The 24,496-nt window shown below is 47.6% G+C and overlaps 2 protein-coding genes across 2 annotated transcripts; both read left to right on the top strand.

Moving 5' to 3' along the window:
• Positions 1 to 836: 836 nt before the first annotated feature.
• On the top strand, positions 837 to 10,423 carry WRAP53 (WD repeat containing antisense to TP53). Its single transcript, XM_044004096.1, has 11 exons — positions 837 to 1,082; positions 1,240 to 1,571; positions 1,760 to 1,858; positions 2,128 to 2,239; positions 5,717 to 5,805; positions 6,197 to 6,287; positions 6,437 to 6,569; positions 8,392 to 8,600; positions 8,783 to 8,886; positions 9,030 to 9,161; positions 10,164 to 10,423. The coding sequence occupies exons 2-11, from the start codon at positions 1,348 to 1,350 to the stop codon at positions 10,405 to 10,407; spliced, it is 1,437 nt and encodes a 478-aa protein (XP_043860031.1). The 5' UTR covers positions 837 to 1,082; positions 1,240 to 1,347; the 3' UTR covers positions 10,408 to 10,423.
• A 2,031-nt stretch (positions 10,424 to 12,454) lies between these two features.
• On the top strand, positions 12,455 to 18,254 carry EFNB3 (ephrin B3). The gene is made up of 5 exons (XM_043964014.1): positions 12,455 to 13,067; positions 15,457 to 15,749; positions 16,005 to 16,097; positions 16,245 to 16,349; positions 16,750 to 18,254. The coding sequence occupies exons 1-5, from the start codon at positions 12,949 to 12,951 to the stop codon at positions 17,163 to 17,165; spliced, it is 1,026 nt and encodes a 341-aa protein (XP_043819949.1). The 5' UTR covers positions 12,455 to 12,948; the 3' UTR covers positions 17,166 to 18,254.
• Positions 18,255 to 24,496: the final 6,242 nt, after the last annotated feature.

Below are 24,496 nucleotides of genomic sequence, written 5' to 3' on the forward strand. Positions count from 1 at the left end.
TTGCCAGTTGGTGTCCCCACATCCATTTCATCTTCCACATGGCTGCCAAAAGTCTGCCTAAGGGAAAGGTCTGACCACATCACACTCTTGACCAATAAATCTTCCAGTGACTGACTTCCCATTGTCTCTAGGGTAAAATACCAGCTCCAGTGTTTAGCATTTGATAACCTTCATGATCTATTTGCCTTTTCCAGACTTATGGTTAATAATAACAAGTAACATTTATATAATGCTTTACGGTTTGCAAAGCATTGTCTATATGTTAGCTCATTTGATCCTCACAACAAGGTAGGTGCTATAATTATCTCCATTTTACAGATGAGGAAAGTGAAGCACAAGAGATTAACTGACTTGCCCAGGGTCTGAGGTACATTCAAAGTCTTGCTATCAATTGTATTTATTTCCTTCCCGACTGTCTCTTCTTCACATGCAACATTCCACCTCCCACCCTCCTGCATTTACACACACGGCATCTGTCACGTCTGGAATTGACTGCCTCCTCAATTCAACTTCCAGAAACTGGAAAGTGGCCATTTTCCTCCTCAGAGTTTCAGCCCTCCCAACCCACATCGATGCAGGGGGCTTAAATGTGTGGTCAAGGCGCCCCCTGGTGGTGAAATGCAGAAAGAGGCCTTTTGAATACCACGGATAGGAGGCTGGGTAAGGGAGAGCGCCCGCCCTAATGCACTCAGGAACTACAACTCCCAGCAAGCAGCGGGATGACAATGGAGGGGGAGAGGAGAGGAGGAAGCCTGGAAGATTTATGGGGATTGTAGTCTGGGCATGTGTTATTTCCGTCCCGTCGCCCGCTGAACTAAGGACCAATCCAAAGGACGGGGGAAATCTCGCAAGAAAGAGACGGCGCGTTTTGCACCGGCCCCCACGAGTCCCGGGGACTTGACTGGCGGCGGGTTGGCTTTGGATGCGCTAGTGAGTTGGAACTTGTCTGCCTCGGCAGCCCTTGGAGAGGAGGGTGCTCCGACCCCTGCTGGACCCTCCTGAATTGCGCACCACGCAGTCGGCTCCGAGACCAGCGTGGTGCAGAGGAAGAAAGCTCCTGCCTCACTGCCAAGTGACCTTAGGCAAGTAATTTCCCCCCAACAGGCCTCGCCTCTGTTCTCCCTTTCGGGTGTGTGTGTGTTTTGGTGGTGCATGTGATCATTTAAGCCTCCTCCGCCGTAATCCTCCCGGGGACTCCTGGAGCCAACCCCCGCCCACCTCTCCCATGTTTTTGCCTAGTTTTCCCAAGACCGAGTAACCATAACCACGGAGCCATCACTCACATCCTGCTGCAGCGATGAGCCCCCCCAGGCTGCCCCCGAGCCAACGGAGCCCCCGACCCCTTCTATGGAGCTGGGGCAAGAGAAGGACCCTGGGACCCCTGGGACCCCTGCTCCCCCGGAACTGGACGGAGAAGCCCCTGTGGAGGAGGTGGTTATTGGAGAAGAAGGGCAGGAGCCAGCCCAAACTGAAAGCTACCCCGAGGTAGATGAGCCAGCTCCCGAACTTGTGCCTGGGTGCCCAGTGGAAGAAGTCATGCAGGAGCCAGGCCCGGAATGTGAGGGATACTAGTAAGTGATTTGGAGGGGTGCGAGGAGGGCTTCTTTTGGAGAAGGCATCTGAAGGGTCAGTTTTCCCCTCCCACCCCGCCTTCTTTAAGTACCTGAGTATCTGCCTCAGGATCTCAGCCCCGCCCCCCTCCTCAATTTTCCCAAAGCCCCAATTTTCCTGGGAGACCCAAGCATCATCTCCCTTCCAGTTGCTGGAGCTACAATTTCTCCCAGCCTCCTCGCCTTCTCAGTGGCTCCTGGTCAGAGTTCAGCATTCAAGCCGAGAACTTCTTAAAAGGCTGTAAATGGTAAGGATAATCGTGGGGGGGCAGAATCTGGGTGGAGAAAATAGGGAAGAAGGACATTGGATGAGAAAGGACAAGATCATATTGCCAAGGGAGGTGTCGAGATCTGGGCTAAGAGGGATAGTGTTTGTTGAATTGAGTTGAACTGGGTCTTTATTGCTCAGTTCTCTCCCAGGACCCAGTGCCTGTCATTTCCTTCAGGGACTCAGGAGTTCCTATCTCCCCACTCACTCAGCTACCAGGCATCCAGCCTAAATCTCCTCTGCCTCCAGGGCCCCAGATGGCTCCTGCCTCTTGACCAACAGTGCAGACAACACCTTGCGGATTTATAACCTACCCCCAGAGCTGTATGATGAGGATGAAGAGCTCAAGAATACAGAAATGGTAAGTGGAGGCACAGGCACCTTCCCCTCTATTACCACTACAGAAGGTTCTCCACCTTGTCTTTTTTTCCTGGTTGTAATAGGAGGTTCCTCATACAAACCTGACTCACATCACATCCATGTACAGAAACATTCATTGGACTTCCTAGGATAAAATGCAAATTTAGAACTTTCTGTTATCTGGCTGTAATATATCCTTTTTTTTTTTTTAGTGAGGCAGTTGGGGTTAAGTGACTTGCCCAGGGTCACACAGCTAGTAAGTGTTAAGTGTCTGAGGCCGGATTTGAACTCAGGTACTCCTGACTCCAGGGCCGGTGTTCTATCCACTGCACCACCTAGCTGCCCCTGTAATATATCTTTACAGCCTTATTTAATATTATTCCTTTTCTACAACCTGCACACGTTCCAGCCAGACTGAACATTTCTTCCAGGACTGAAAGCACTCCCACATTTTCCTTAGCTTCTTTCAAGGTCTGCTCAGGTTCTCTCTAAACCTTTCCTGTCCCATTAAAATACTCTTCATATTATTTTGTGTGATTTTCCTTGTGTCCTGTGTCCTTCCCTCATAGTAGAGTATAAGCTTCCTGAGAGTAAGGGAGGATTTTTTTCTTTGTAATCATTTGGCTTATACAATGCATCAGGAACCAATGATAGGACCTAAAAACCAACTGTCTATTCTTCCCTTTCTCTTCTCTTTGGGAAAGTAACATGTTTATAGAAAACTTATATATGTGCATGTGTACATATGTATATTCATGTATACATACTACACATACATATTTATACATATATATATATACACATGTGACATACAACTTCAGGCCATTGGGGATCAAGATAAGTTTCCTTTGACGAGGATGGGTTTGAGCTGAGCTTTGAAAGAAGCCAGGGATTTGTTTCCATTGATATTTCAGAATCATTAAGCTCCCCCCTGAGCACAGTGTCTCTTCTGGCTGGACTGCTTCATCTTTGTTCCTAAGGTCTGTCCCTCTCTGGAGCTAGACCTTGGCTGTAGACTGCCTATCCCTCTCGTGAGGCCATAGCTGGTTTCTCTCGTTTGCTTCAAAACCTGGGTCAGTTGTGCTTTATGACATTAGTTCTGGGTATTGAGTGACTACTTTTCTGAATCAGTGTCTGAAATGTGTCTCATCACCTCAACTCTGCCTCAAACTTTTTTTTTTCCTTTTGCGGGGCTATGAGGGTTAAGTGACTTGCCCAGGGTCACACAGCTAGTAAGTGTCAAGTGTTGCCTCAAACTCTCGAACTGATTTTCCATCTGCTGTGTGTTTCTCTGGATGAGTGCTGCTGTGATCTGATGGGGAAGGTAAGAAAGTCCCTTCTTCTCCTAAGAGGTGAAAATCTAGGTTCTTCTTTGATTGTTGGTTCCTGGCCTTGACTGATGAACTCTTAAGCTGCTGGTTGTCCCCAGGGCTTTAGCTATTTAGAGACCCTGGGGGTATTGCCACTTTTTGGTCAGTGGGGTTATCCCTTTTGACTCAGAGAGGTGATAACACTAACACCTTATTACTACACCTGTGTCTTCCTATGTGTGACTGTATCAGTTGAGTTAGGGGTGAGGGGAACAAATCCCCTTTCCTGTCCACTTACATCCAATTAATTACCAAATATTATTGATTTTACTTTCCTGACTCTTTATCTGTTTCTTCCTTTCCACTTTTATTCTGGTCTTCAGGCCTTGATCAGCTCTAGCTTGGACTATTGTAACAGTCCTCTTACTGGTCTCCTTGTTTCCATTCTTTGTCCCAGTCAATTAATCCTTCACCCCGTTACTGACAGTATGGTGGGGTATGGGGCTGTCATTGCAGTGCCCTTTCAGGTGCATATGAGGACAACCACACTGACTAACCCCCACTCCTCTCTGCTATTGGCTCCTCATCTTCAGAGGCAGTCTGGTGGGGGTGCTCCGGTATATTTTCATTATATTACCAAAATTACAGGAACTTTCTTTAACTGGCTTTTCCTCCACCCTAGAGTAAAACCAGAGAAATCTCTTCTCTTATGGGATAATTTCCCATCTCTCAATCTTGAACTGTGAACTTAGAAGTATAGACAAAAATCACTGAAAATGGCCTTGTAATTTATTAGGTACATTAAGTAACTTTAAAATGCAGATAAACATTCAAACAGGTTATTAATTTCTCCCTTCCCATAACCTCCTCTTATTTGGTCTTACAGAAGGTTTTTAAAAAAAGGGATGGAGATTTAAACTCTTGAGTAGAAATTTCCTAAGGACCATCCTCTGGAAAAACAGGGGGGAAAAAAACTGACAAGCTACTGTCCTAATGTCTGCTTTGGTCTGGTCTCATCTCAAGTCCACTATTGCCATGTGGCCAGCTTCTCTTGCTTTCTAGTCTATATGCTCATCTACTTATTCCCACCCTTTCCCCCCAAACAAATAGAACTCTACGGAATCATTGCAAACAATCTAGCCCATGGATTCTTAGTCATCTTGGGTACATCCTCCAAAGTTTCTGTTCCTGAATAGATCCTCCAAAGTTGCTTTGATACTGTCTCTTGGCCACATGGGGCTATCATAATGCGTATGTCTTATGGTGATCTTTGCTTGGCTCCCTATTGCCTATAAGTCATCACTGGTCTCCTAAAATCTAGTTCTTATCTACATTTCCCATCTTATTTCATACTCTTCTCCTTAACAAGTGTTTTGGTCAGATTGAATTACTGGTTGTTTGTTTTTATCCTGCCTTTCTCATACTCATGAGTTCATGCATACAGTCCCTTATGCCTAGAGCCAACCCTCTACATTTGCGCCAAAAGGGAGAAGATGGGAAAGGACCAGCTTAGACTTCATTTTCTTTACTTTCTCTTCCTTAATCCATCAACTAAAAGTGATTTCCCTTCTCACATTTCTTACAACTCTGTCTTGCTTTTTGCTTTGCCTTTATCATAGTCTGCTCTCTGTCATATTTAAGGAATTCCTTTTCTATTAGGAGAAAGTAAGCTCCTAAGGAACAGAAACTATATTGTTCTTTATCTTGGTGTCCTTGTAGTAGTGTGGCCCTTTGCATGCAGTAGGTGGTTAATGGTCATGAATGGAGTTTGGGGAAGATTACTCTAATGTGGAAGGGAAGCCACTTAGGAGACTAACCTTGTATAATTGAGGAGTGAGGTTGTGAGGGCCTGGGTTGGAGTGGTAACTGTGGGAGTAGGAAGGATTGGAAATGAACCAAAAACAGAATCAAAGGTGATAATGATGTGGTTTTCAAACCAGGCTTGACTGAGGAAACTAGATTTTTTTTTTTCATTCTCCCCTTGCCCCCAGCTTTACTGAATTAGTATGTTTTGATTCCTTCCTCCCCCTTTATACCTAAGAAGAAATGTTTCTTCCTCTTTCACACACCTTGGCCCAGTGGAATGGTCTGGTGTCCCATAGAGAAATCTTACAAGGTGGAGGTATCCAGTCCTCAAGACCCAGATGTTTCCATTCTCTCTTGCCCAGGTCCCAGTTCTGCGCATGGTAGAAGGTGACACTATCTATGATTACTGTTGGTATTCTCTGATGAACTCAGGCCAGCCAGACACCTGCTTGTAAGTCATGACATTGGATTGTCTTTAATCTGATGGGGACAGACTCAATGTCTCTTGATATTTCTTTTTTTTTTTGTGAGGCAATTGGGGTTGAGTGACTTGCCCAGGGTCACACAGTTAGTAAGTGTTAAGTGTCTGAGGCTGGATTTGAACTCAGGTACTCCTGACTCCAGGGCCAGTGCTCTATCCACTGTGCCACCTAGCTGCCCCAGTCTCTTGATATTTCAAGACAATATCTTGGAGGAATTGGGGGAAGTGGAGTGCTGTCAGGGAAGCTAGGGAGAAGAGGAAGGTCCTGCCCGTCTTTCAAATGGGAGCCGAGAGGCCCAGTTTGTTTCCTCCCTCTACTTTCTTTAGTAACTGCTCCTCAGTGTCCCTGTTTTCCTGACAGTGTGGCCAGCAGCAGCCGTGAGAACCCTATCCACATTTGGGATGCCTTCACCGGGCAGCTCCGGGCCTCCTTTCGGGCCTACAACCACCTGGTATGAACACTTCTTCTTCTTCCCCTGAGACCCATTCAGTCCCCACGCCGCCAGCTCTTTCCCTGCCCATCCCTTACTGCATTTGGGGATCCAGGCGTCTGGCATTTCAGTTTCCTGTGACCATCTTCCTTCTCCCTTCCCCACTTCAGGATGAGCTGACTGCTGCCCATTCTCTCTGCTTCTCTCCGGATGGCTCAAAGCTCTTCTGTGGCTTCAACAGAACTGTACGGATCTTTTCCACATCCCGACCTGGGAGACAGTTTGAAACAAGACCCACGTTTGGTAAGGCTACAGGTTGAAAGGAAGGATGGAATTTAGGATTATGCACTTGGGTCCTTCGAGAGGGCAGCAGGAGGAACTGGGAAAAGCAGGGTGGACAGACTCATATTGGCTGGTTACACTATAAATTTATTATCTAATCCCACTCACCAGAGCTGCTTTTTCAAATCTCCCTGTCACCCCCTCCTATGTAAGCTGAGGACCTAAACTCTTACTTAATTGAGAAAATTCAGGTTCTTTGCTGTGAGCTCCTTCTTCTCCCCTCTTTTCTCATCTCCTTACCTGGCCTCATCCCTCACTATCTCCTTTACTTAAGTCTCTGATGAACTGGCCTTTCTTGTTGCCAAGGCAAAGAGAATTCCTGATGCTGTCCCCTGCTGTCTTCTTTGGCAGATTGCCCCCCCCCCCCATCACCTCTTTCCCTACTGCTCACAAACACACCATCTTCCCCATCTTTAAACAAAACCCCTCACTAGAGGGTATTCCTAGATATATAACTGATAAGTATCATAGATCTCTCCTTCTCTTCTTAGCCAAACTCCTTGAAAAAGCTATCTGTACTTGGTGGCACTGCTCCTCTTAAACCCTCTGCAGTCTGGTTTCTGGGCTCGTCACTCATCACATTTGGCAGCAGTGGATGCAGTGCTGGGCCTGGAACCAGGAACACCTGGATTTGAATCCTTCCCCAGACATTTAGTAGCTGTGTGACACTGGTAAAGTCACTTAACCTCAGCCTTGGTTTCTTCACCTCTAAAATGGGGATGATAGTGCCTACCTCATAGGGCTGTAGTATCAGCAAACTTTTTTTTTGTTTTTGTTTGTTTGTTTGTTTTTTGGGGGGGAGGGGGGTTTGCAGGACAATGAGGGTTAAGTAACTTGCCCAGGGTCACATAGCTAGTAAGTGTCAAGTGCCTGAGGTCGGATTTGAACTCAGGTCTTCCTGACTCCAGGGCTGGTGCTCTATCCACTGCACCACCTAGCTGCCCCCTAGGGCTATAGTATCAGACCGGAGAAAACAAGGTACTTTGCACGTCTTTACAGCATTATATAAGCCCTGGCTATCATCTCCAGTTACCTACCAGTGGTCTTTTAGTTGCCATATCTAATGGCCTTTTCTCAGTTCTCCAGGTTCAAATGTAAACTCCTCTGTCCGACGTTTAAAGCTCCTCACAACCTGGCCGCTTTCCTGTCTTCTCCCATATTACTTCTCTACCTCTGCTCTTGGTCTCACCAGATTAGCCTAGATGCTGGGCCTTACCCGTGATGCTCCATCTCCCATCTTTGTGCCTTTAAATGTCCTGGCTGACCTCCACACCTGGAATTCTTTCCTCCCTTCTACCCTCCGGAATCCCTGGCTTCCTTCATGCTCTAGTGCTGCCTTTGGCAGGAGGCCTTCCTTTCCCTTCCCCCCTCCTTCCCCCTTCGATACTAGTTTCCCCCTCTAAGGTTGCCCTGATAGTCTACTTTTTATGTGTCTTCCATATAACTATATACCATTCATATGTGTGTGTGTGTGTGTGTGTGTGTGTATACACATGTCATATCTCTTGTTAGAATATAAGCCCCTCGAGGGCAGGGACTGCTTCATTTTAAAATTTGTCTCCCCAGTGCCTAATTAGCATAATGCCTGGAACACAGTAGGCACTTGATAATCACTTGGTGATTGATAGATACTACTTGGGTTTCCTGAAGAGAAGCTGGGGTCGGGGGTGGGGGTGGGGGGAAGCCCAGTTCCTGAGTAACCTTAGAAGGGAGCTAGAGGATCCTGGAGGGGTGGCCATGCCTTTGTCTTCATCTAAGCCTCCTTCGCTCTTTCCCACACTAGCCAAAAAACAGGGCCAGAGTGGGATCATTTCATGCATCGCATTCAGCCCAACCCAACCTCTCTATGCCTGTGGCTCCTACGGCTGCTCCCTTGGTCTGTATTCCCAGGAGGATGGCTCTGCTCTTGCTCTGTTTGCGGGGCATCATGGGGGCATCACCCACCTTTGCTTCCATCCTGATGGCAACCGTCTCTTCTCAGGGGCCCGAAAGGTGGGAGTTAGATGCATGGGGGTAGGGTGGATGGGCAGTTGCACAGACATGAGTCAGATCCCATTTTCCTGGGAGGAAGAGTGATATTAAGTGCTATGGGATTGATGGGGCTGGAGGGCCGGACTGTGAGGGGAGTAGGTTTGGGGATTTGAATTCACTGAATGGCTTAGCTTTATCCCCAGGATGCTGAGCTCCTATGTTGGGATCTCCGGCAGCCAGGCCAACTACTTTTGTCCTTGAACCGAGAAGTCTCTACTAATCAGCGGATCTACTTTGACCTGGACTCGTGAGTAGACACGCTCTTCTCCCTTTCTAAGCCACAGAAGAGCCCTTTCCCCATCTTCTGAGGGAAACCAGCTTGGTTCTCCTTGGGTGGGTGGCTCCTGGGAGGACTTGGGAAGTCCAATGTGGTTGTCCCCTTCTCCTCAGCACCGGACAGTTCCTAGCAAGCGGCAGCACTGATGGAGTTGTGTCAGTATGGGATACCAGCAGGGCTGGGCTAAACCAGCTGGAGCCACTGATGAGTTTTCTACCTCAGAAGGACTGCACCAATGGCATTAGGTAGGAGGCCTCGATGTCTTGGGGAGTTTGGGGGAATTGGGAGTCGGTCAATAAACATGAAATACAGTTAGACACTGTGCAGAGTGCTCTCAGGGAACTTATGGGAGATAAAACATGGAAACAGCTATATGCAAACAAATTCTATACAGCATAGATTGGATCCCTGAATTTTTTTTTTTTTTGGTTAGGCAATTGGACTTGCCCAAGGTTACACAGCTAGTAAGTGTCAAGTGTCTGATGTCAGATTTGAACTCAGGTCCTCCTGAATCCAGGACCGGTGCTCTATCCACTGTGCCACCTAGCTGCCCAGCATAGATTGGAAATAAGCAACAAAGAAAAGGCACTAGCCTTAAGGCGGTTTCAGAAAGACTTTACATAGAGGGTGGGGTTTTAGATGGGACTTGAAGCCAGGAGGCAGAGTTGAAGAGGGAGTTCATTCCCAGGCATAAGGAACAGCCAGTGAAAATGCCCAGAATAAGACTGAAGCAAGGAAGCCAGTGTCCCTGAATTGCAGAGTATGCATTGGGGGTGTTGTAAGGAGCTTGGAAGAGTAGGAGGGTGCCAAGTTGTAAAAATCTTCTGGCCTACAATGATCCTAAAGGTGATAAGGAATGGGTGGAGTGGGGTGGGGTGATATGGTTATATCGTTACATCTGTGCTTTAGGAATATGAATTTGACAGTGGAATGGGGAGAGACCAGCAGCTTAGTGTGACTGCACCAAGGTGTTGGCAGTGTCAGAAGGGGGCTCCGATGAAAGATATTACAAGGTCAAGATCATCAAGACCTGACCACAGATTTGATATGGGAAGAGTGGAAGAGGATAGCTAGTTTATGAGCCTGGTCGACGACATAGTGGTGTCCTCAACAGTAATGGGGAAATTAGGAGGGGAGGAAGGCTGAGCTGGAGGTAGATACTTTGGGATAGAGTGGTACTGGGAGACTGCCAGACTATGGCTCTAACATCCCTCTCTCACCTCCCTTTTTCCCTCCTTCCCTAACAGTTTGCACCCAAGCATGCCTCTGCTGGCCACATCCTCTGGCCAGCGTGTTTTCCCTGAACCGACAAACAGTGAGGATGAAGAGGGGCAGGCGAATGGGGTTCCCCTGCTCTCGCTGAGCCATGCCCATCCTGACTTTCGCCTCCAGCTGTGGTGGTGTGGGGGTGCTTCAGATATAGAAACCATTGACTGCAAGGAAATGGGGAAGGAAGATGGTGCTGGGGAGGGAGCCTGTGGGCTTGTATAAAAGGCTTTCGGAGATAGTACACTGAGTGTTGTGTTCTTTTTGGGAGGAGGGTGCCTGGATTTCCTTCTGAGTCTAGTGTGATCTATCACTTTGTGCCTGGACCTGGGAGGGATAAGGAATAGGAGCCAATCCAGAGCAGAACTCAGTGTGAGGTCACTGTTAAGTGTGGGTGGGGCTTCCAGTCATTGTTCCCATAGTTGCCAGGCAACTGGTAAACTGAAGGGGGTGTGTCTTCAGGTTTTGCTTCCTAGCTTTGTGTGGATGAGGTGGAGCTCTGCTATGTAGCCCCACAGGGGTCTGTTCGAGTGTGACTGAATTGATGTGGCAGGTCTCTGATTGTCTTGATGTGGGGGGAGGGAGGCATGTATGTGTTTCGGGATGTGAGATTATCGATGAGACAAACATCAGCTCATATACACTGAAGACTGTTAATCATTTTTTCAAGCACTAAGTTGGGCTTCACTCCCGGTTTTTTTTTTTTGTAGGTGGGTGGGAGGGAGAGCTAGTTGTTTTCCTTCCCCTTCTTGGGGTCCCTACCTGCCATAGCCCTACAGCTAAGTAAAGGGAGGGTGTGGACAAGGAGAGGTGATAGACTAATGATGGAAGTAGGGTTAATATTCACACAATATACAGGGCTTGTGCAAGTGCCTGACTCATTAATCCAATGATTGGGTCCCATTTCCTTGCTTTTCAGTCCAAGCAGTGAGTCCTGGGATTCACATTCTTCCACACACTGGGAAGGAGGATAGAGAGGTTTCCATTTATTTATCTATACTGAAGTCTTCTCCCTTCTTGCTTCCATTCTCCATAAACTCCTAAATTGAGGACTCAAGCATTTCAGACCCTATGTTATACTCATTGCACTTGGGGAGGGCCAGAGGAAGGCATGTTTCTTTCCCAGTAGGGTTTCCCAACCCAAACTGGATAGAAAGACAAAGATGAACAGTGTCCATTGGTGCTAAAATGTGGGAAAGGGGAGGACCTCTCTTCTGGCTGTCCTGTCATCCTGTTTTCATCTCCTGAACTCAGTTCCAGCCTAATTCCAGTTCTCACTTTAGCTGGTTGGGCTCCTGAAATAATTTTGGTTCCATCCTTCCTTTCCCTCTCCCCAGTGGGTACAAGGCTGCTATGTGTACAAAGCTCTTGTGGGAAAATGTCTCGGGCGGTTCTCCCTACCTCTCTCCCTCTGCTGTCTCAGTCTTTACCGTCCAGCCACACAGAAAATGGTAACTGAGACCTCTATTGTGATTTTAATGTACATCATTTGCTCCTTATAATAACCCTGGGAGGGAGAGGGGACTAGTATACTCCTATTTTATGGTTGAGGAAAAGAAACTCAAGTCAAATGACTTGACTAAGATCCCACGGCTAGGAAGTGCCTGTTGTAAAAGCTACTACTGCAGGGTGAAGTGTTCTACAGCAGTATAGGAGCCCAGATCTGGTTCAGCCCTTGTTTTCCTCCACTACAGTGGGTTTTCTTTCTCTGGAAGCCTCTAAACTGGAAGGCAGTGAACTACCATGGTTCCCCCTACCCCAAATTAATTTCCTTTCGCCACCTTCCCTGCCTTCAGGTTTCCTTCCTCAGCTGGGGAAAGGTCTTTTCTTTCTGGGTCTCAGATTCTCTCTCTTCTCCCACATTTCATCCACTAGATGAGAAAAACAACAAAAAACTCTGGACTGACTACATGCTAGTGAAACTGATTGTTGGGTTTGGGAGAAGCGGGGAGGATGCTGCAAGACTGAAGCGGTGGGGAGAGAGGGCTGGGCTCCAGCCGGCAGCCAGGAAGCTGCAAGGTCCAGGTGGCTGAGGGTGAGAGGAGACGGACGGACAGAAAGAGAAGGGAAAAGAAAGTCGACTTAGACAAAGAGAGAGCAAGAAAGAGTTGGGCGGGGTTGAAGCCAGCTCTGGTGGGAGGTGTGGGTGTTGTGGCAGGGAGTGGGGTGTGGGATCCTGCCTCCCTTACTCCAGATCCAGTTTTTCCCTTCATCCCTCCCTCTCCCCGCCTCTCCTATAACTCCCCCCTCCTGAGCTCTGGACTCTAGTCTCCTCCCCTAGCCTGCTGCCCTCAGTCCCCAGCTAGGCTAGGGCTCCAGCTCCATTCCCTCCCTCCGGCACCCCCATGCCTTCCCTGCCTGGCCCCCCACTTCCTCAGCCTCCCCTAGCCTCTCACTAGGCCCCCTCAAAAATCCCGGGGTGCTGAAGTGTGGGCAGGGGTGTGTGTGTGTATATGTGTGTGTATGTGTGTGTATGTGTGTTTGTCTGTGTGTGTGTGCATGTATGTGTAGAATCTGCAGGCGGATTGGGGGGGCCCTGGAATCTCGTGGGGTTGAGCATTGTAAGGAAGGGGGTTGGAGAAGAGTAGGGTAAGGGGAAATTGGAGGTGGGGCAGGCAATCAAAGGGAAAACCGGGAAGCGTGAGCAGTATAGGTCAGAGACTGGAAGGAGGGGGGTTGTGAGACCCCTGTGGGGTGGCCCAGGCTGTGTGTGGCTTTGGGGGAAGTTGGTGCCTCCACCCCCCCAGGCCTTGGCAGGGGGGGGTAATGGGGGCCCTCCATCCTGGGCTGGGGGGCGTGAGAGTCGGGGGGCTGCTGCTGGGCCTCTTGGGGCTGGTGTCGGGGCTTAGCCTGGAACCTGTCTACTGGAACTCGGCGAATAAGAGGTGAGCTGGGTGGGGGGGATCTGGGGGGTTAGGTAGCCACCACCACTACTACCACAGCAGAGAAGTGGTCATGGAGAGGATTATGGACTTGGGGAGAGCTGCACATCTGGGTGAAGAGGTCTTGGGCTAGATAGAACACAGAGTTCTGTGGTCCCCAATGCAATTAGAAAGATGGCATTTGAAAGATGAGAAACTAGATGTTTGAGCCCCAGACGAGATCCAGATGCAGGTGATCTGAGATCAGAGAGGCAGGTAGGAGAGAGAAGAAGCAGGGAGATGTCCAAAGTTTAGAAGACCCCACAGAGGAGAGGCATAGAAAGTTCATGGGGGAGGAGAGATGCACTGGGTCTAGGTAGGAACAAGTTGGGGTGTCTGGATTTTTGACTGACTTGTTTGAGAGGGCTGGGGTGGGCTAAAGAGTATCTGGTCCATTCATGTTGTCAGGTATGATCAGAGTAATATTTGCAGCTTCAAGATCTGAGGGAGGGTGCCTTCCTTCTGTAGACAGCATGGATGGATAAAATGTAGAGTGTGGAAGGCGCTCAGTCTAATGGGTCAACCTCAATCAGTTATTCTCTATCCCAGGCCTTATGGATCACCCCACCAAAGGTCTTCCTCCTACCCTCTGGGGCGGCTTAGCCATATCCCTTTTGGATCTTTAGCTTTGGGACAACCTACTGCCTCTCCCTGTTTTTACCAAGAGAAGGGTCTAAGGGTCAGAGGGGACCTCAAGCCAAACAGGACAGACAGGTCATTCATCCCTTTGCCATAGATCAGGACTACCCCTCCCCTAGCTAAGAACTGTTTTGAAAACCACTTCTTTTCCCAGCTGCCAAGTCAGAGCCTTCTTTCACTGTTCTCCCTCCCCAGGGGCTTACTATAGCACCCCATCCTCCTTAGACTTCTCTGTGCATAATTTCAGGGCTTCCCTGCTCAGTTCTGTTCCATCTATCCCTGGAGGAGCTAAATAATGGGGGGTTAGGACCTCAACATCCAGTGTATGGAAAAGGGTGAGCCACACAGTTAACTTCAAGGAGTACTGCAAGTAGTTATCCTCAGTTGCTAATCTACACACCAGCTATAGTCTATGGCAGGGAGTGTGTAGATCAGACTGGCAGGGCTCCCTTACAAGGGGAGTCAGAGAGTTCTGTAGGTCTCCTTCCCTGGGAATTGCCACACATGTTGTGAACTCCTGGGTTGGAGAGGGAGTTGGCCAGTGGAGAGAAGGCAGAGGAAGACATAGAATCTCCATGACCCTGGGAGGATCAGTATTTAACATCCTGTCACTGTTATTGATGCTGAGGGAATATGGATGGGAATGGATGGTTTAGCTGATGATGGGAGTTGGGGCTGGAGGATCCTATGCCTGGGTACATGAGGGCAGGATTGAAGTGAGTCATGAATCTCATTCTAGGGCCAGCATTATTTCCCCCAGCAGGGAGGTGCCTGCTAAAGCTTCAGAGTTATTTTTCTCCAGGAAATTCAAGTCTGGGATGAGAGGGGACAGAAGCTAGGGAATGAACTTAGGCATTCAAGTCCCCAGCTTTGGATCTCATTAGGGGCCCAGGTCTCTAGCCCCAAACTGGTCCCTTCTTCAGGGCTTTATTTCCCTCTGATCACATTGCCATAGCAACCACTATGATATCATTGGGCTGGCATAGATGGGAAGAAATACCCCCTTCCATCCCCATCTCTCTCTATGCCCTGATGCTTGCTGGAGTTACCTTGAGAATGAGTGAGGTCACCTTGGAAGGCAGTGATGTCACAGTGATTGCTTTATGGCATTAGGGTTTGGGGTGGATACTGTGACCTCACGCTTGGTTGCCATGGACTACAATGATTAAGTCACCAGTGAGGGGTGGGCCCCATGACTCCAGAGAGGCCAGCTCCTTGGCAACTGGCATCCTGTCACCATGACAACAGGCCAGGTGATGGAGCTTGGATGGCAGAGTGTGTATAGTTTGGTGGGGGGAGAGTATGGAGTAAAATACATCTGGACATATTGAGGGGCAATGAATCCAAGTGTCTGTCCCATTCCTTTCTCCCCAGCTTTTCTCTTTAGTACATGTTCCCTTTAGGGGCTGATATATTAGATTTATTAGTATATGATTTTTGGCTCGGCAGTCAGAATGCAGGGACTGACACCCAGGGAATCATGATCCTGGATTCTTGAGGGGAGTTGGAACCAGCTGAGGACTCAGCCTTTTTTTGTTTGTTTTTTGTTTTTTGGTGAGGCAATTGGGGTTAAGTGACTTGCCCAGGGTCACACAGGTAGTAAGTGTCAAGTATCTGAGGCTGGATTTTGAACTCAGGTCCTCCTGAATCCAGGACTGGTGCCTTATCCACTGTGCCACCTAGCTGCCCCTCAGCCTCTTTTTTTTTGACCCAGGTTCCAGGCAGAAGGTGGCTATGTGCTCTACCCCCAAATTGGGGACCGACTAGACCTGCTCTGTCCCCGGGCCCGGCCCCCTGGCCCACATTCATCCCTGGACTATGAGTTCTACAAGCTGTACCTGGTTGGAGGAGCCCAGGGCCGGCGCTGTGAGGCCCCTCCATCCCGTAAACTGCTCTTGACCTGTGACCAGCCTGATGTGGATCTTCGATTCACCATCAAGTTCCAGGAGTACAGCCCCAACCTGTGGGGACATGAATTCCGTTCACACCATGACTACTATATCATTGGTACTGGGTTCAGGGAAATGTCAGGGAGGAGCTAACTGGAGGAAGAGGGAAACGTGGGGAAGGGAGAGTTATGGGAGGGGAATGGGCTGATAGGGTGTGAGTTTGGATGCAGGTAGGTCCTGAGACAGGATGCAAATGTATCTCTTTATTTACTGCCCCCTGCCAAATGGAAGGGGTTGGGATAGGATGGGTTGCATTGTCTGATTTAGGATGCAGGCTCTTGGCTAATAACCTTTCTCTTGTTTTCTCATATAGCCACATCAGATGGTACCCGAGAGGGCCTGGAGAGTCTTCAGGGTGGAGTCTGCCTGACCAGGGGGATGAGGGTACTTCTCCGTGTGGGACAGAGTGAGTGGAGGCTGGCCGGGGTGAGGTGGGCGACTTAAGGAAGATGCTAAGACATTTGGAGTTCTAAGAGGATCAGAAAGCCAGCAGAGGATTGCTAAGTGGAACAGGGGTTGGCATGCCCTGACTCCTCTTCGGTCTCCTCTTCAGGTCCACGAGGGGGGACAGCTCCTCGAAAACCCGTCTCTCAGATGCCAATCGAGAAGGACCGAGGGGCAGCACACCGCCTGGATCCCAGCAAAGAGAATATAGCAGGTACGGCTCCAGGTGTCCGGTCACCTACTTTCTCTCCCCTCCCCCAAAGTCTACTCTATTCTTACTCTCCCTTTCCCTCTCTGCAGAGATAGAGACAACAGTTAAAGGAGTGGAGGGGAGGGGGAAGGAAGCTAAATGAGGAAGAGGCTTAATTAGAGTTAATTAGCCAAGTCATGGCTTTAATTAGCACTGTCAGACAAGGGGGGAGGGCCTGTGGCAAAGAACTGAGGGGTTGGACACCTGGGTTCTGAGTGGAAGCAAAGGGGGAGGGAAGCATGAGATTGAAAAATTCAGATACTTTCATTCCCAAAGGGATTGAAGACTGGCAGGGAAGTCTCTTTGGGGAGTCCTCGTGCTTGTGTGGCCTTTTTCAGCACCTCTTATTCTTCCTTTCTCTCAGGTGATCCCTCCAGTAATGCAACTTCTCGGGGTACAGAGGGCCCTCTTCCTCCCCCTAGCATACCAGCAGTGGCTGGGGCAGCTGGGGGCCTGGCCCTGCTCCTCCTGGGTGTGGCAGGGGCAGGGGGTGCCATGTGTTGGCGAAGACGGCGGGCCAAGCCTTCCGAGAGTCGACATCCTGGACCGGGCTCTCTGGGGAGGGGAGGATCTGTGGGACTTGGGGGTGGGGGAGCAGGAGGAGTAGGTCACCGGGATACCGAGCCTGGGGAGTTGGGGATCCCTTTGAGGGGTAGTGGGGCTACAGATGCCCCCTTCTGTCCTCACTATGAGAAGGTGAGTGGTGACTATGGACATCCTGTATACATCGTGCAAGATGGGCCACCTCAGAGCCCTCCAAACATTTACTACAAGGTGTGACGGGGCCCCCCACACACTCACAAAACTTGGGTTTCCCAGAGACATCCTCGGGATGCCCTGCAGTCTCAATTGCGGTTTGAGGGAATTCCTTCTTCCCCAGTACTTCTCTTTGAACCCCAATCTGCTGCCCCTTCATTCTTCTGACCATCTCCCTAAGTTTCCAGGACCCCTTAAAAGATCCTCCCATCAAATTTCTGCTCCCTGTCCCTCCCCCCTCCCTGCCCCCCATAAGCCATTGTCTATCCTCCAGTTTGTGGTCCTGCTTTCCGCCTGACTACAGTGAGGATAGAAGCAGAGACATCATCCTGCTCTGCCTTGGTATCATTACTGTAGGTGCTTGCCTCACCTTCTTGGTGGGGGCAGAATCTCAAGTCTTTGGCATTAGATGTCTTTGTCTCCTCTCTGCATAGTTTGTTTTCCTGTTATTGTCTCTTCCTCTTTGTATCTGTGCCTGTCTTTGCTATCCCTCTCTTCTACCACTTTCTCTCTTATATATCCCATTCTTTCTGTCCTTTCAACTTCTCATTTTCTCCCATCTCCTGGGGGTGGGGCAGGGCCTTCGATCTTGTTCCTCCTCCATCCTTTAACCTCTCAAATGGAGAGCTTCCCCACAGCTCTCCAAAGATTTGGGGCCTTAAGGAGAAGGACCCAGTCTCCAGTCCACCTTCGGGGCAGACAGCAGTCTCTCCCCTCTCCCAAGGTCCACTCCCTCAAATCCTCTACTCCCTTCAGCCATTTAGTATAACTTGGCAAAATGGTGACTGCCTTTGGAGGAAGTGACTTATTTTGCCTAAGAAGTGGCCAGGGCTGGGTGGGAAATGACTGTTGCCAGGGCAAGAAAAGGAACTGTCCTGGAAAGGAAGCGACAAAGCCTGGCACTACATTGAATGGTCCTCTGCTGGAACAGACAAGAAAGGGACCCGCCTTGATGGGCATTGACAAAGCCTGAACAGAAATGTTCCCTGAATTGGCAGGAAGCAATGCACTTGGAATAGGAAGTGCCTTCAACCAGGATCAGAAGGGACACTTCCAATGGGGAAGTGTGGCTGGAACTGGAAGTGACACAAGCTGGGTGGGTGGGTGGGAAGCGGACAGTGTTTCCTCTTTGGAGGGATATGGGATGGAGCTTCCGGATTTGGGAAGAAGCTGGAGTTAACCAATAGGAGAAGCAGGTGGGGGAGGCAGGTGGGGAAGCAGACTGGGAATAGGATTTTAGTGAGGGTTGGTGGTGAGGTGGTGTTGATACCACCATCCCAGAAACCCCTTCACCTGAACTTGATTGACCTACTTTGTTCATGGCAACTAAAATGATGCCTGTCTACTGCTACCACAGACAAGTTTCAGCTTGCTCTCATTCCTCCTTCAAATTACCAACCAACAGGACTGCCCTGACAAGCAAAATGTGCCCTCCCCCGCCCCATGCCAATATGGCTGCTTTGGCTCATGGTACCCTCCATTTTTCTACCCAGTCCCTCCCCAACCAACACAGTTTCTTCCTTAGTGACAGAAATGGTGGCCTCCCAACTGGTTCAGCTCACAGCAGCCCTTGGCAACTGCAGATGCTGCCATAAATTACCAGCTTAGGTCTCATCCTGCTCTTCAGTACAACCATCTCAATTGGGTGCTGTCTCAGTATCTTCTCAGCTCACTTCCAGGGTGGACTTTGGCTAACAAGATGGTGACTCGATAATAACGATGACTTCCCTAGTCACCAGCCAAGATGGCTGCCCTGGCCACTGGAGACCAAGTCACCTCTCTGGTTCTGCAGCTCCCAGTTCCTTCCTGGTTTTTTTATTTTTAGTCCCTTCCCCCAGGGAACAGGAAGTTGACATTGCCATGGAGGAGGCAGCAGGGTATGGCTGTCACCTCAATAGTTTTACTGTAAAAGGGAAATTTGAACAACAAAAGTAAAAAAGAATAAAAAAATACAAAAGCAGAAGAGAAGGCTGGAGGATGAATGGAATGGGGCTGATAGAGGAGGAGTTGGTGGTCAGAGTGGCTTCTAAACTTGGTCTGGGATAAAGAATTCAAGGGGAGAAGGATTTGAAAAATCAGATTGTGGTGTGCCTGACGAGTATGGCAATGCTGTGTTAGAATGATACGATATAAAAGTAGAACCTGCTTTTCCCCATCTAAAGGTGGGGAAAAGGTCTGAGGTTGCTATGGGAGCCACTATTTGAAACATCTTAAAATGGCTTAGGGGACCTACATGTTGCTATGCGTGTGAAAGATTTTAAAGTCATATTGGAAAATGTAGAGTGAAAGGCACATTCCATAACAAGGATGTAAAGTGAAGAGACATAGACAAAGATAAAAATGTGGGGTATATATTCAAATATGTCCCTCTTGAACAACCTCCAGGACCCATCAAATGTCTCAGATATTGAAGAGGTTCAGTCCCACCTGGTCTCTTACTGATAAGAGGGTGTGTGTGTGTGTGTGTGTGTGTGTGTGTGTGTGTGTGTGTGTGTGTGAGAGAGAGAGAGAGAGAGAGAGAGAGAGAGAGAGAGAGAGAGAGAGAGAGAGAGAGAGAGAGAGAGAGAGAGATCCTGAGCTCACCCTGGAAGATAAAGGGCTTTCTAAAGGCATGGGGTGAGACTGGATGACCTCTGGAGAAACTAGCCAATTGTGTACGCCATTCAAGAGCCCAGGGGTCTGGCTCTCCAGCTTCTGGCTTTTCTACCCCACTACCCCCAGCCTCTGTTCCTCTAAGGAGACCAGGCATCTCACGCCTGAAATTCTGGCTCTATTCTCCTGTACAATAGCAGCCATCAGGGGCATCACTAAAGCAGACTGGCAGGGGTTATGACCTCTACCCTCTCCATCCCTCCCATGGTTCCAAGTTTCCCTCCCTATCTCCCATCTGCCTGAATGTTATGGCCCTCCTCCCTCTCCCCTGTCCAGTGGGACTCTTGCCCCTCATCCTGACAATTCCCCCTTTCCAGCCTCCAGTGCAAGAAAAGGATGGGGTCAGGGACATGGTACATTGTATGTCCAGGTGCCTGAGGGACACAGGGGCTGTGAGGTGACAGTTGGTGACTGGAGGTGGGGGGGAGCAGATCAGATACCTAAGTTTGCTTCTTGAATGAACTCTGGACCAAAGCATCCTATCCCCTAAGCCCTTTGCCAATCCCACAGCGCGCTCCCCCTTCTTTTAGCTGCTTGGAGAGAGATTCTGAGGGGATGGACCCTGACTCGTGGGGGGGGGTGTTACCATGGCAACATCCCCTTCTTTATACAATGGGAAGCCTCCCACTCTGATGGAGCCTACCGCCCCAGCCCCAATCGCTGGCTATCAGCCTCAGGGACTTGGCAACTGTCACTACGGCAACCTGGAGCCCAGCAACAGGGCCTTCGTGAAAAGGAGGGGTCCAGGACAGGGGCTGGACTGTTTGAGGGGGCTTAGACTGACAAGGAGAAAGGCAAGAGGTGATAAAGAGAGGCAAGGGAAAGGTGGGATAAATATACACCAAAGATACCACTCCAATAAGAAAGCAAATGAGAAACACCTGGGGACAGATGTACAGTTATAATGGCATGCCCGCCCCCTTCCCCACCCCTCCCAACACCCCACACATGTATATGTACATACATGCCATACATGCATGTATATATGCATATGTGTGTATGTATGCATACACACATGCACACACATACTAGCAGACTTGGGTGGGACTCTGTTAGCCCAGTCCCCCTAAACATTTTATACGTTCTGTAACACAGAGAAACACAAATGTGCACATACCCCTTATTTTTCCGCTAGGATACAAAGACACCATTCAGACGACATACAAACACACATATACTCAGGTTATAAATACAGAAATCTCTGAGTTTACTTACAGAGATAAATGCCCCTAGGTAATACCCATAAAGACACGTGGAAAGGCAGAAATATACAACTAGAGAGTATGCAACCACAGGAATTCACACATGCAAATTCCTAGATCAGCCCCTTGGAGTTCTCTGGGGGGCTTTGCCTCAGGAGCAGACCACAGGGTAGCAAGACATTTTAGGTGATGACATATTTTTCCAGAGGGTACATTTTGTTTTGATACAATAGGCACTTCTTAGAAAATGACTTTTCCTGCCCCAGTAGCTCCTTTCTATACAAAATAGTTAAAGTAAAAATAATTTAATACATATAGTGGGTTGCACTGGCAGGATGTTAGTTGTGACTTTTGTAGTTTGCAGTTTACTAACAGAAAGGATGTGTGCTTCAACTTTACTAATTTGGAACCAAGATTGTCCATTTTTACCTGAATTTTGTTGCCTTATGGACTTGGCACATTAGATAGAATATTGGGTTTTAGGTCAGGAAGACCTGGGTTTGAATTTTTGCCTGTCTTCCTTTTAGCTTTGTTTTCATTTGAATTGTTGTAGTTGGGTGATATTGTTCTTTTGGTTCTATTTTCTCCACTTGTATCACTTCATTCAAGTCTCTCCATGTTTCTCTGAAGTCTTGCATTACATTAATATACCACAATTGGTTCTACTATTCTCCCATCTTGGGACATATGATTCCTCTTTCCCTCTCCAACCATTGCTCTACCCACCAAATTACAAATAGGGCTGATAGAAACATTTTTGACACATAAAGGACTTTTTTCTAATTGACCTCCTTGGGGGTATAACTTCAGTAGTGGTATTGCTAAATCACTTGGGATGAACAATTTAGTAGCATTTCTCATGTAATTCCAAATTGTTTTCTAGAATGAATGTATCAATCCATAGCTTTATCAGCAGTGAATTAGTATGCATGTCTTCTCTCAGTCCCTCCAACATTGATTTTTTCTATTTTTTTCCTATCTTTGTCAATTTTATGGATGAGGTGATACCTGAGAATTGTATAAATTTGCATTTCTTTAATTATTAGTGATTTCAAAGACTTTCTCATGTGGTTATTGATAGTTGATATTTCTTCTTTTAAAAACCATTTATGTCTTTTTGGCTACTTGTCTATTAGAGAATAGCTCTAATAGATGATAGATTTCAGTTAATACCCTCTAGATTTTGAATGTTTCATTTTTATCAGAGATTTTATAACATTTTTTTTTGCATTTGACAAATTCAATGGCCTTTTCTTAGTACTCATCATCTTTGATATCTCGGCAGCATTTGATAATGTTGACTAAACCCTCTTCTGGGATGCTCTCATCCCTTGCTGTTTATACCACTGTTCAAAGTACATGCTGGTCTTCTTCCTGAAAGAGGAGGTAAATGGTCATTTGAGGAATGACTCTCTACTCTCCAGGTAATCAGGAACAATGAAGTGTTCCTTAAAGGTAAGGAAGAAGAGTTTGGTGAAAACCAAGAAGAAAAAGGATCTGAAGCAGCAGGGAAGAATGTCAAAATGTTGGAGAGTGGAAGAATGTCACACTATAACAACAGACTGGCACTGGTTCTAGGGAGGCTAAGGCTGCTCTCTAAAGGGCACCAGCTCTGATATCATGTGAAAGCTATATTCAGTCCTAGGAGAGCCTAATCTCTAAAGAAAAAGGTCAGATTCTTTTTCTTGCACTCTCTGACTCTTTATAACCCTAGCTCATGGGGAAAAATCACTTAAAGTTTAGGATTGGCTCATAGGGTTAGGATCTTCGAAAAGGAGCAGAAAGGTATTCAATGTACAACATTTATTTTCTCCACTTAAAAATTTTTAAAACACAGAAGATTCGTAAGAACAAGACTCCCATTGGCTTCATCATAAAACCCCTTGACATCATCTGCTATGCCTTTCCTTTTCCCCAGTCCAACCTCTCTACATGGGCACTTGTTCCCATTGCTTCTCAGCTTCTATAGCAGATTGTATCCTCAATCATCCCTGTTCTCTCTATACCCCCCCAAAAATATGGCTAAGTACCTTTATATATATATATATATTTTAAGCGAAACAAAACAAAAAAACAAAAGAAACCCAAACTCACACCAAAAACCTTCACTAGGTACTACCATTCTTTCAAGCTATGGTCCTATGTCCCTCTCTTCCTCAGCCAAGTCCCCTGAAGCTATTTACACTCTCTGCCTTCACTTCTTCTCATTTCTTTCCTCAATCCTTTGCAATCTGGCTTCCAACCTCATCACTCAACCGAAGCAGTATCACCAAAGTTTGACTGCTTAATTGCCATATTTGACGGTCTCTTCTCAGGCCTGTCCTTGATCTCTCTGTTGCATTTGACACCGTTGATGAGATCTTTCCACCTGAATGCATTGCTTTCTCCTGGTTCCTGCTGCCAAATAAATTTTCCTTAAATGCAGATCTGATTATGTATTCTCCAATTCAAATAAATCCCAGTGATTCTCAGTTTCATCTAGGATAAAACAGAAATTCTGCTGTTAAACTTCTCTCTCTCTCTCTCTCTCTCTCTCTCTCTCTCTGTGGGGCAATGAGGGTTAAGTGACTTGCCCAGGGTCACACAGCTAGTAAATGTCAAGTGTCTGAGGCTAGACCTGAACTCAGGTCCTCCTGAATCCAGGGCTGGTGCCCTATCCACTGTGCCATCTCGTTGCCTCTGCTGTTTAACTTTTAAGGCCTTATACAACCTGGCCCCAGCCTTTCTTTAAAACCTCATTGGAAATCATTACCCCTTTTCTCTCACTTGGCCATCCAGCCATTCTGGCCTTCTGGTTCCTCACACATGGCATTGTATTTTCATGTCTTTGCACCAGTTATCCCACATGCTTGGAATGTGTTCACTCCTTACCTCTGTCTATTAATAATAACTACTAGCAAACCATTGTGCTTTAAGTTTTTTCAAAGCATGTTACATATGTTATCCTATTTGATCCCCACAACAAGAAAAGAAACTGAGGCAATGGTTAAGTAACTTGCTCAGAGTCACACAGCCAGAAAGTATATGAGGCAGTAATTGATTTCAGGTCCTCCCGACTCCAATGGTGGTGTTCTATTCATTCTCTCTCTAAGAATGAATTTGGGCATCACTTTCATGCACCCTTGTCTGATGCCCCCAAGTGCTAATGCACTCTTGTATCTATTTTGTATACATTTGTATTTATTTAATTCATATTTATACCATATATTTTCTTTTTCTTTCTTTTGTTTTTTGTGCTCTATCTACTGTACCACCTAGCTGCCCCTATACCATATATATATATATTTTTTTGGGGGGGGGTGAGGCAATTGGGGTTAAGTGACTTGCCCAGGGTCACACAGCTAGTAAGTGTTAATTGCCTGAGGCTGCATTTGAACTCAGGTCCTCCTGAATCCAGGGCCGGTGCTCTATCCATCACGCCACCTAGCTGCCCCTATATGTATATATTTTATACCATATATTTTCCATCTATGTAGTTGTTGTCAGGAAGCTAGATGAAGC

The sequence above is a fragment of the Dromiciops gliroides genome, chromosome 4 (assembly GCF_019393635.1).
Source record: "Dromiciops gliroides isolate mDroGli1 chromosome 4, mDroGli1.pri, whole genome shotgun sequence".
Classification (NCBI taxonomy): domain Eukaryota; kingdom Metazoa; phylum Chordata; class Mammalia; order Microbiotheria; family Microbiotheriidae; genus Dromiciops; species Dromiciops gliroides.